We start from the raw sequence: 12,621 nt of genomic DNA, 5'->3' as shown, positions 1-12,621 counted from the left end.
CGTTTGTTCTTTTTTGTTAGGCAATCTACAGTAATAACTCATTTAATGTTCCCAACAAACCTATTATTGTCATTTCAGAGGAGCAAACTGAGGCAAGGAGAAGTTAATATACATGTCCAATGTCAAGAGCTATTAAGTTGCAGAGCCAAACTGTAAATCAGCAGTCTGACTGCAGCTAAATACACTGCCTCCCAGGTACCGTAACTTATTTAAGCCATTCCCAGTTGGTGTGCATTTATTCATTTTAGAGTTTTATTATTGATGTCACCACTGCTATTGCAAACAGTGCCTTCCAATAAACAGTTCTGTACCTATTCCCCAGTTCTAGCGGCATTGCTGGGTCAGAGGGTATGTGTGTTTAAGTCCCAGTTCAGTGATAATCCCAACCAGCCTGTATTCGTGATTGCCCAATTTAAGCCGTATTTGAAGCAGAAAACTAATACAGGGTAAGATGAACTAGCAATAAAATATGAGTTTGCTGAACAACATGCAATGATAACTTAAAAACTATAAGGATGAGAAACAAAGACTTCAATAAGCACTACAGTCTTGGGACGCCTACTATAAATATTAAAAACCCAATGTAACCTAATAGCTCCTGAGAGTATCCCTATATTTTAATAGAGTAGAATCTGCCTCATAACTTAGTGATTATATACACATATATCCTTTTCTAAAAAATACTAAAGTATTTAATACACTTAAGAAATTTTTCCATCAAGGTATCTAGCTCATACCATACTTAGAAAACACATTACAGGTGAATTAAAAATATGAATATTGATATTACAGATAAAATATATAAATATGAAATAATTATAAAGGTATTAAAAGGAAATATAGAAAATTTTCTGTAATATTTGTGAAGATTTTATTAACAGTGAAAACAGAGAACTACAAAATAAATGCCAGATTTGACTACATAAAAATGTAAGACTTTAGTATAGTAAAAAAGAGCACAGACAAACTTAAATACAGAATGCCAGTATAGGGAAAATACTTATCACATCAGAAGATTAGTATCACTAAAACAAAAACACACATAAAAGAAAATGGACAAAGTCCATAACTGAAAATTAAGAAACAGGAATGGCTAATAAATATATGAAATATTATTCAACTATTGTTCACACTCAGTGTTTACCAGGGAAATAAAAAAGTAATTCTGAGATACCTGTCACACTGGCAAACATTTTGTAAAGATTTACAACATTCAGTATTGGGCAGAATGTCGGAAAGGGGGCACTTTCATATACTGTTGATGGGAGTGCAAAGCCGTCGCCTTCATAACTCTTCCTCGGAGTACAGTCAACCCTTGAAGAATGTGCAACCACATTTGAACTGTGTGCATCCACTTACATGTGGATTTTTTTCAATCCTAAATACTACAGTACTACACGATCTGTGGTTGGTTGAGTCTGTGGATGTGGAACTTCGGGTATGGAGGGGTAACTACAGGTTATACACATATTTTCGATTTCGAAGAAGGTTGACCTCCCAACCCCACATTGTTCAAGGGTCAACTGTATGTCTGAATCTTGGAGAAACTTTCTGGAGTATATTTGACAGAAAAGTTAGATACTAGTTAGCTAGAGAAACAGTTAAATGTAGTTCTTCTACATGGAAAAATTTGACACTATATACAAAGAAGTAGGGAGACCTCTACTCTGACACACAAAAAGATCACCAAAACATACTGGTCAATGAAAAAACTCATACTGCAGAACAAATATATAATATATATGTCTCTCATTAATGTTATAAAAACAAAACTAGACATACAAGTAGATATAAAACATATAGAAAAGGTACTGGCAACTTGTACTCCAACTGTTTACAATATAGTTATACACAGTGATTAAGAAATGGCTACTTTTTGATAGGGAGCACCAAGGGAATAAACTGAAGTCAAATTTTCAGCTTTGGTTTAGTACATGTCCTATACTATGGTACTTTCATTTTTTATAATGAGGCTGTACTAATGTATAACTTTTGTAATTAAAAAATGATATAGGGGCTTCCCTGGTGGTGCAGGGGTTGAGGGTCCGCCTGCCAATGCGGGGGACATGGGTTCGGCCCCTGGTCCGGGAAGATCCCACATGCCATGGAGCGGCTGGGCCCGTGTGCCACAACGACTGAGCCTGCGCTCTGGAGCCCGTGAGCCGCAACTGCTGAGCCCGTGAGCCACAGCTACTGAGCCCGCATGCCACAACTACTGAAGCCCACGTGCCTAGAGCACGTGCTGCACAACGAGAGAAGCCACCGCGGTGAGAAGCTGGTGCACCGCAACGAGGAGTAGCCCCCGTTTGCCGCAACTAGAGAGAGCCCCCGCGCGCAACAACAAAGACCCAACACAGCCAAAAATAATAAATAAATAATACAATAAATAAATTTATTTAAAAAAATGATATAAAGTCCATTAGTATGTATCACTGAGTAAAAAAAACACAAATTATAAATGCATGTATAACACAGTCCCACTTTCATCATTAAAAACAAAAACATAATTCTGTAATATTTGAATTTTTACTATGAGCATGCATTACTTTTATAATTTTTTTTTTGGCCACGTCGCACAGCTTGCAAGATCTCAATTCTCCAACCAGGGACTGAACCCAAGCCACAGCAGTTAAAGCCCAGAATCCTAACCACTAGGCCACCAGGGAACTCCCATTGCTTTTACAATTAAAGAATTGTTTTTAAAAAAATTTTTTTATGTTTAAAATGGCAAATTCCAGTTAGGAAAAATGGCATCCTGCATGGTGATTTTCTTGACAGTGCCAAGCAAGTTAAGTACTGAGTACTGATTACTTTCTCTATTACTTTAGGACCCAGACTTTTCCTTTGTCTAGCTGCTTTTAAGATTTCTTAGGAAAGTTTCTAATGAAGTAACTTCCTATTTCTATTTACATAATAAATCCTGAAATTGGTAGTCTGTAAGTCAGTACTATACAGTAAAGTTAATTCTTACTTGGAAAAATTGTTTCCCCCAGACATGGGATCAGGCTACTTAAATGGTTCCCTCCTCACAGTTATTTGGAGATTAGATATTTACCTAGTTACAGCTATGAAGTGGCAAAGGACTCAAGAGTGTATCACTTGAGTACAGTCTGTAAGCGAGGTATTTAAAAACTGAGAATTTTATCATAATTCTGTATAAGAGTTTGACTAAAGTCTGAGAATCATTAATTCACTCATGACGCTTTACCTCTTGAAACATTACTTTTAAAAAAAGCTTTGTTGAGGTATAATTTACACACCAATATTTTATCAAATGTTTGTATTAGAATTCATAAAATATTTACTTTAAATGTTATAATTGGAGAGATGATGTTACATAATGGTTAGAAACATGAGTGCTAGAGCCAGAGCAACCTGGATTTGAATCCTAGCTATGTCCCTAATTAGCTTTGTGACCTTGGGCAAATTACTTAACCCTTGTAATGTTCTTTCCTTGTAAGTAAAATGGGGATAATGCCACCAGAATCACAGGTGTTCTGTGAGGATAAAATGAAAGATAATGTATGTAATAAATAATAGTCATCACTTATTGAATATATACACACATATATATAATTGTTAACCATGCTCACACTGAGATGGCTCACAATTCAAGAAGCACATGGGCACTAAGGGAAACTGAGCCTGTTTCCTCCTCAATAAAATGAAAATTACACCTACTCCTTACCACACCCTGCAGTACAGGAACATCTGTGAAGCACTGAGCACAGTATCTGACACCCCGAAGATATCATAAACTGAGACATATGGACCTGTTGCTAGTTATTATGGGCACAACATGCAAGTGATCATATTTCTCAGTATTTGCTCCAATACTTGACTAACATGACTGATAAATCATAAAGTCATGCAAACTAGATATTTAATATTTGTTTTAAAAATTAATCACATGTTGGGGCTTCCCTGGTGGCACAGTGGTTAAGAATCCACCTGCCAATGCAGGGGACATGGGTTCAAGCCCTGGTCCGGGAAGATCCCACATGTCGCGGAGCAACTAAGCCCGTGGGCCACAACTACTTAGCCTGTGCTCTAGAGCCCGAGAGCCACAACTACTGAGCCCGCGTGCCACAATTACTGAAGCCCGTGCGCCTAGAGCCCGTGCCCTGCAACAAGGGAAGCCACCGCATTGGCAGGCGGATTCTTAACCACTGCGCTACCAGGGAAGCCCAAATGTTAATTAAACTGCTTGAGTGTAGAAATGTTTTTAATTAAACTGCTTGGGTGTAGACAAATAAAACCTATTTTTTTTTTAATTCTTTCACTGAAAACACAGTCACTTCACAGACACAAGAGAGCACACATAGTGTATGATTCCATTCACATGAGGTTTAAGAACTGGTAACACTATTCTGTGATGAGAGAGGCAAACAGTGGCTATTTGGGAAAAGGCATGCGAGAGGCCTTTTGGGGTGTCGGTATCATGCTATATGCTACATCAAGTTCTGGGTGGTTACAAGGTATATACATCTTCAAATATTCATCTGTAATTTAAAATCTGTTCATTTTACTGTATGTAACACCTCAATTTAAAACAAGAAAGAAAAGAAACCCATAGTTACTTACTCTTAAAAGATCTGGAGCTTTCCCTTGTCTTAATTCATTATCTTTTGTCTTCAAATTGTACTTTCTTAAAGCACTATATAAAAGCTCTCACTTGCAATTCTAAGACCAATCCTGACTGATTTCAACCCCTCCAAAATCATCCCATAAATATACTTTTCTATGTAGTTCTTTGTCTTAAGAATTAAATGAGTTTCCATTTAAACTAAAAAATAACTTAAAGCAGGGATTGTGTCTACTGTCAGATACCTTCATCTATATAGTCAAGTCTAAATCAGATTTTTTACCTTATTCTAATGACAGACACATTCTTTTATTCTCTTTCACCTCCTAATCTGTAGGCTTCTACCACTACTCTTTCCCCTCATTCCCTCCTCCACATTTTACTGGAATTAAATCTGATATTCTTTCTAAAATAACGATTTGTTCATTTTGTAACATATTCAGAAACCAATGACTCTACAATGCACTAGCCTATATACTCCTCAGCCTGACATTAAATACCCTCCAGTGTGATCCAGAAGTTCCTTGGAGGTCTCTCTCGCATGAATTGGCTCAAATGGTTTATTTACGCGTCTTGTACTTTTCTTTTGCCAGGATGTTCTTTGTTAATATCATTCTTTCTACCAGGATTGCCTTTTCTTCCCATCAAAATCCTAGCCACTGGAATCCTAGCTAATTCACAAACTTACCTCCCCAATCCCAAAACTGAATATACCCTATTTGGAATTGCTTTGTCTTCTGAATTCTTATAACATTATTTTCTGCAACACTCATTTAACATTGATGTATTACCTCCTTAAATACAGTACCTGTAATTGTGCTTTTCAACGAGCCTATAAACTACTTAAGAGTAAGGATTGTCTTATTTCTTGGTATCTCCCAAATGTAATCAGTACATGAGTAGTGACATAAAAGTTACAAGGTATGTAACCTTAGACATGCCTAAACTTACTGTGCCATAATATCTTCATCCTTATATTTGAGTAATAACATAATCCACCTCAATGGGTTGTAGTGAGAATTAAATGAGTTTCCACGAGTAAAGTGTATGAAATAGGTCTGGGCATACATAACCTCTATGTTCACTGTGTACTTTCATTACCATCATCATCACCCCAGAACTTAAAAAACCAGGAATGAACTGAATAGTAAAATTAGTTTACTTATTTGCTGCTGGGATCTATCCTAAGAAATGGATTTGTAAATGTGTGGCCAATGGAAACATGGGAAACTAATTTCCTGGGACTAAAGAACCACGTAATCTAATTAATTAGTCATCTAGCTTCTCAAAAGACACTGCCTACGTTCCTATTGCGTGCCATATGCTGAGTTGGGTCCTGGTAACAAAAAGGTAAGAAACAGTCTCTTCATGCAGGGGCTCACGATTATTAGGGGAGAACATGTAGTATAATACCAAACACAGAAAAGTCTGGTGACTTATGACAGAAGGATAACCTAATTCAGGTCGGGGAGGTAATAGAAGGAAATCTGAGAAAGCTTCTTAAAGGAGCAACACCTTAAAGGGAAAAGAGAGGCACTAAGAGACCAGCATATGCAAAGCATAGAGACAGTTTTAAGTAACCTGATAAAAACAATAATGTCTTAACTAAATACTGGTGGTTTTCACAAAATACCCAAAAAATGGAACTAAATGCTAAAAAAAAAAAAAACTGTCCAATTTCCACAAAGCAAAGAACTGAGGCCAGTTAAGGTACTGTCTCCTTTTGACTCTCCCTGAGCAGAGAACCAGCTTTTCTTTTTATTGACGCGACTGCTACCACCTGACATGACGATCTGCACATAACAGACTCTAGTGATGATTTCAAGATCGAGGGAAAAGATGCTGAGGGAGAATGTTCTTTAACTTGACCACTCTCCTGGCCTACACAGTCCATTTATCCCAATATCAAAAACACAGAGGGAGACCTACTGTATAGCACAGTACATACTATACACAGTATATACTCAATATTTTTTAATAACCTATAAGGGAAAAGAATCTGGAAAAGAATATACATATTCTTTTTCTGATTTACACACACACGTGTATGTGTGTATAAATGAATCACTGTGCTGTACACCTGAAACTAACACTATACTGTAAATCAACTATACTTCAATTAAACACATACACACACACAGAGGCATACAGTCCATGGTTCTCACACTGAGCCCATGCTTAGTCAAAGCCTTACCAGATCCGGGAGTGATAAGAGGCCCCTCTAACTCAAGTGCCTCATCTTCAGACTGGTCATCTAGCTTTTTCTTTTTTTTCTTTGTTGGATCTCTGGGTTTTTTCAATAGAGAAAGCTCTTCAGGGTGTCTGATATCTGTTAAAATAAAAAAACATTATTTTACTAGCATAACAGAAAATTTAAACACATTACACTTGGTAAATCTGTTAATCCATTCAAGAAAAGAATTTGTAATTTCCTTCTGTGTATGTGTGTGTGTGTGTGTTTTGCCAGATACTAATGCTATGCAAAAGATTGGAGTATGACACTTTTAAAGACAATATACCAAAGCACTCTTAATTCATAACTATCCAATAAATGTAGTTACCTCAAAGTAGAAAGATAATAATCTACTAGGGTACAGAAAGAAAATACTGGAACTCTTATTTACATATTTTTAAATACAAAACTGTAAGAAATTAAGGTTTATATTATATGGTAGCCCTCATTCATTCTGTATGCCATAAGTTAACACAAGATATGTGAAGTAAATGTAAAGAAAATACTTTCCCATCATTACCAAATCTCAAAATTTTAGTCGACTCAAACTTTTCTACCTTGATATCAAATGGCTACAAGTTTTTGTGTTTATTCTATTCATTTTCATGTGAAGAACCTGATGAGAAGCAAAATGGTTACAGGAAAGTAACAAAAAGAATTAAAATGACCCAAATAAGTATAAATATCACATTACATATTATATATTATATACCATGTTCATAAATTGCAAGAATGGTTAAGAAGTCAGTTCCCCCAAAACTTAGCTAAAGATTCAATGGAATTCTAATCAAAATTCCAGCTTATTCTTTTGAACAAGTTGATTGTAGAATCGTTCTCATTTCCTTATAAATTTTATGAGTCAAAGCAATTTAAAATAAAGCTGGAAGACTTATACCACCTGACTTTAAGACATCATAAAACTACAGCAATTAAAACAGTGCAATTACTGGCTAAATGATAAGACGTATAAATGAATGGAATAGAAGAGAGGACCCAGAAACAAACCCAGATACAGGCGGTCAATTATTTTGGACAAAGGCGTCACAGCAATTCAAGGGAAAAGGGAAATCTCTTTAATAAACAGTGCTAAGCAAGAGATTCATGTATTTTTCTAAAAGAACGTTAGCCCTCACCTAACACAATGTGCAAAAATTAATTCTAAGTGTATCATAGACCTGAAAGAAAATTTAAGTAGACAAAGATTTCTCAGATAGGACACCCACACCCCCCCATAAAAAAACTGCCCTTTACTACAAGAAAACAACACCACCACCACCCACCACCACTCTGCTCCTTGAAAGACTGTTAAGAAAACAAAAGGCAAGCTGTGTATTGCGACAAAATATTCACAAAATATGCATATCTGACAAAGGAGTTGTATCCAAAATACATAAAGAACCCATACAACTCAATAATAAGCAGACCAGTGGGCTAAAGAGTTGGACAAGCACTTCACCAAAGAATACATAAGAATAAACAAGAAGCATATGCGAAGATGCTCAACATTACTGGTCAGGGAAGTGCAAATTAAAACCACAACACACATATACACCCATCAGAGTGGCCAACATTAATAAAACTGATAATACCCAGTGTTGGTGAGGATGTGGAAGAACTGGAACTCTCATAACCAGCTGTTGGGAATGTGAAATGAGAATTTTTGAAAACAGGCAGTTCCTTATAAAGTTAAACATATACAACTCAGACACTCCACTCCTAGTTGTTTACTTAAGACAATGAAAAGCATATTTGTAAGCTTTACTCACAAAAGCCAAAACTGGAAATAACCCAGCTGGATAAACAAAATGTGATCCTTTCATATCAGTGGAATACTACTCTTACAACGTAACACAACTCATCAGTGAAAAGAAACAAACTATTAATACATGCAATAACCTGAATGTATCTCAAAATCATTATCTTAGTGGAAGAAGCCAATTAGAAAAGGGTATATGCTGCATGATTCCATTCACAATATCCCAGAAAATGATAACAAATCTATAGTGACAGAGCAGAGCAATGACTGTTAGGCTAGAGTTTGAGAGCTAACGGAAATGTTCTATATCCTGATTGTGGTAGTTTCAGAGATGTAAGCATCTGTCAAAACTCATCCAACTGTACACTTTAAATGGGTGCAGTTTATTGTACATCAATTATACCAAAATAAAGTTAATTAAAAAATAAAGAGGGTAAGGAGAGGGAGAGCAAAGAAAAACAATAAAAGAAAAAAGCAGCAAAAAAAAGAAGCACTAGGTCATATCTCACAGTGTTTGGTGGCACTACCCCATATGTCACAGACAACAAAATCCAAGTCGCTGCATAACTTGTAATGATGCAGACTGCTAAGTCACTGGATCAGAATTTGACAGGGGGTAGTTTGTACCTTCAGGAACCCACAGTACTCACTAGATTCAATCCAGCGTTACAAATTCAGGAAGCTTTTTATCAGTAGGGGAACTCAAACTAGGGTGGACCACACCTGCTGCAGCGCTGATGAGGCATTTGAGGCAGAAGCACACGGCCAAACTACCTGGATCTCAGCTCCACTATTTATGAGCTGTATGACTTGGGCAAGCTACTTATTAGCCTGCCAGCATCCAAGTTTCCTCAGCTGTAAAATGAGACTAATACTACCGCAGGAGGTTTTTTGTGAAAATTCAATGATTAATATAGGTAAAGTTTCTTGCACAGGGCCTGACAAGTACTTTGTAAGTATTAAGTATTAATGGTTTTTTCCTAATTTTAAAAAGTATACAATTATGGTATAAATTTGGAAATTATGAAAAAGTATAAGACATGTAAAATCTGTTCTTGAAAAATGGAATATGACTATGTGAATCAGTGATCATTTTAATAGATGTATAAAATTGTATTAATATAATTTAACCATTCTTCTAATACTGTGCCCATTATAAATAATGGTTCTACAAACATCTACCTATATACATATTTTTCCACATTTTATTTCTTTAGAAGTTCATTGGAACAGAATTACTGGATCAAAGGTTATAATAATTTTAAGGCAAAAATGGAGGAAGATGGGCACTTGTGTTATTTTTTAAAGCTTTATTTTTAAAACAGTATGTTTATCTCCTTGTTTTAATTTACATTTCTTTGATTAATACTGATGTTGTACACTTCCTCATGGGTTTTTAGCCATTTATATTATTTCCTTCCTTCACTCATTTTTCTATTAGATTTCTTCAAATCAAAATTAAATTGCATATAAAGATTAACATGGTAGCAATCCCTGCAAACCATACTGAACTTTCTTTTTAATTTTATTTTATATATATCTTGTACCATGTTTAAAAAAGAAATTCAAATAAATCTTTTAATAACTATATGGATTTTTTGTTTCTCTGTTGGTTATTTGATTTTTACTATTAGGAACACTCTGGTACACATTAGGTTTTTGTTTTGTTCTCTATATTTTTTTTTTTATAAGTTGAGTCTTATTTTTTTAATATTAATTTATTTATTTAGGCTGCACCGGGTCTTAGTTGTGGCACACGGGATCTTCGTTTCAGCATGAGGGATCTTTAGTTGCAGCATGTGGACTCTTAGTTGCAGCATGCATGTGGGATCTAGTTCCCCGACCAGGGATCGAACCCGGGCCCCGTGCATTGGGACCACAGAGTCTTACTCACTGGACCACCAGGCAAGTCCCTTGTTCTGTATTTTACATGCAATTTTGGGGGGAATATTATTCTGAAACATGAAAATGCAATCAGCAGTAAAATTGTCCTCAACAAATACTTTAGCAGAGAATAGATGAACGTAACTGCTCCTTACTTATTAATAAATTAATAAATTTGGGCTAAGTACGTCTTAGGTACTAAACAGCAGAAATCACGATAAAAATAAATTCTTAAATTCTGTCACTTTCTTAAAAGCTTCCCTGGCATGTCTTTTCCAAGTTAAAAATAGGACAGCATATTCTTTAGCTAAAGTTACAAAATTATGGGACTTCCCTGGTGGTCCAGTGGGTAAGACTCCCCGCTCCCAATGCAGGCGGCCCAGGTTTGATCCCTGATCCGGGAACTAGATCCTGCATGCATGCCACAACTAAGAGTCTGCATGTCGCAACTAAAGATCCCTCATGCCGCAACTAAGACTAGCGCTGCATGCATGCATGCATGAATAAATAAATAAATAAAGTTACAAAATTAAAAATCACAGATTTTCTTCAGTCTTGTATATTCAAGTTGAGATAGGCTGGGACCTGGTACCCTTTAGCAGAGTGCTTGCACCTGGACAAATGTCTGCTGAAGCAACAGAATACATAGAAACTATAAGGGACTAAAAATAGCTGCATGCATGTGCAGTTAGGGCAATTATGAACAATAAGATACAAAAAGGCCACAAACCAACTGCCATTCTGGAGGTGTTGGGAAGCAAAACTAGGGTACTGAGCATGATCCCTACACACAGCACCAAGGGGTGGGCAGACCATCTAAGCCACCGCTCCAGCACAGCCCACCAACCTGCCCCCACCCTCACCCCATTTAAGGGACCAGCCCGCCCTCCTCAGAGAGCCAGTAAGGGAAACTGTTGCTTGTTTCTGCTCTCTCGTGCTGCAGCACAAGTCCCAGTAAAGCCTTGCTGAATTCCTTGTCTGGCCTTTTATTGATTTCTATTGATTAAAGAGTCCAAGGGCACAAGTCGGTAACAAAGTTAACCCATTTACCCTCAAAAGTAACTTTTGGGGTTTGAATCAGTAGCGCTAATTTCTATCATTATGTAGATTCAGAAACTCAGAAGATATTTCAAGCATGTCTTTTGAGCCATATTTATCTAATTAGCAGAAGTGAATCATCATTTCCTAGACTACTTTTAAAAGAAACAAGATTTAACATGCTAAGGGACCTAATGATTTACGGGTTGTACTTTCAATTCTCAGTGTACCCTCAGCTTTGCTATCACTGCCATGTTGGGAGAAAATAAAGGCTTTAGAAAATTCCTAGCTTCTGAATAATCATTTGTCCCCTCTGCTTCGGTATTAAGTGTGGGCAGGGTGGTAATCTCTCTCTCCACTCATTCATTTCCCCAAAGTAAATCATAAACTGGTACAGGGTGAAAAATCTAAAAAGTATGTAGGGACATAAAACTAATCACGCCTGAGAGATACGACACGCTTCTATCACAATTTGCCATTAACAAGTTTAGCGGGCGAGGGGAAAGCAAGCATGTATAATTGGAAAAAGCCTCCTAAATGTTTCTGGTATGTCCTTTCTGCTTGAGAAACACTGCACTATATGATTCATCCTTTGAGATTTTTGTTCCTAGGTCATTTCCTGTCAGCTCACAAGCCAACTATTATTAGAAAAATCAGTATTGTTAACTAGCTTTTTGGTCAGTCATAGGCAGATGAAGCAGCTCCTAACTTGTATGTGCCCATGAGAATTGCCTGTGACGTAAAAATAATTATATTAAAAATATATGCTTACGCCACACCCCCAGATAATACTCGTAGTGACTCAGGGGTTCCAACAGCTTGTTTTATGAAAGTTCTAGTGATGGATGTTAACGAAACTTACTGTGGTGATCATGTCACAATATATACAAATACTGAATCATTATTTTGTACACCTGAAACTAATATAATGTTATATGTCAATTACATCTCTATTTTAAAGAAAGCGCTATCGGTAATTTTGATTCCAACTTTTCCTTGAGAACTAGTAGCTTAGGGAAAGGGGAGGAGGGAGAAGGACTACATCTTATTTCTCTAATTGGAGCAACGTAGCCATTGGCTACACACGAAGTCTGTGAATAAGTGGTTTTCACTTCATTACAACAA

The 12,621-nt window shown here is 36.5% G+C and overlaps 1 protein-coding gene and 1 long non-coding RNA gene across 7 annotated transcripts in view; one reads left to right on the top strand and one right to left on the bottom strand.

The window, feature by feature from the left end:
• Positions 1-2,394, top strand: part of LOC137223594 (uncharacterized) — a 92,841-nt gene extending 90,447 nt beyond the window's left edge. Inside the window, exons 2-3 of the long non-coding RNA XR_010942939.1 lie at positions 79-195; positions 2,015-2,394. This is a non-coding gene — a long non-coding RNA (uncharacterized lncRNA). The remainder of the gene's footprint in view (positions 1-78; positions 196-2,014) is intronic.
• Positions 1-12,621, bottom strand: part of FERMT2 (FERM domain containing kindlin 2) — a 70,600-nt gene that overhangs the window by 23,125 nt on the left and 34,854 nt on the right. For all 6 annotated transcript variants that reach the window (XM_067735549.1, XM_067735518.1, XM_067735521.1 and 3 more), the window contains exon 4: positions 6,780-6,914. In XM_067735549.1, coding sequence (XP_067591650.1) covers positions 6,780-6,914 — 135 coding nt within the window. The remainder of the gene's footprint in view (positions 1-6,779; positions 6,915-12,621) is intronic.

Source organism: Pseudorca crassidens, chromosome 1 (assembly GCF_039906515.1).
Source record: "Pseudorca crassidens isolate mPseCra1 chromosome 1, mPseCra1.hap1, whole genome shotgun sequence".
In the NCBI taxonomy this organism is placed as follows: domain Eukaryota; kingdom Metazoa; phylum Chordata; class Mammalia; order Artiodactyla; family Delphinidae; genus Pseudorca; species Pseudorca crassidens.
This window is presented reverse-complemented; position numbering and strand designations above follow the sequence as displayed.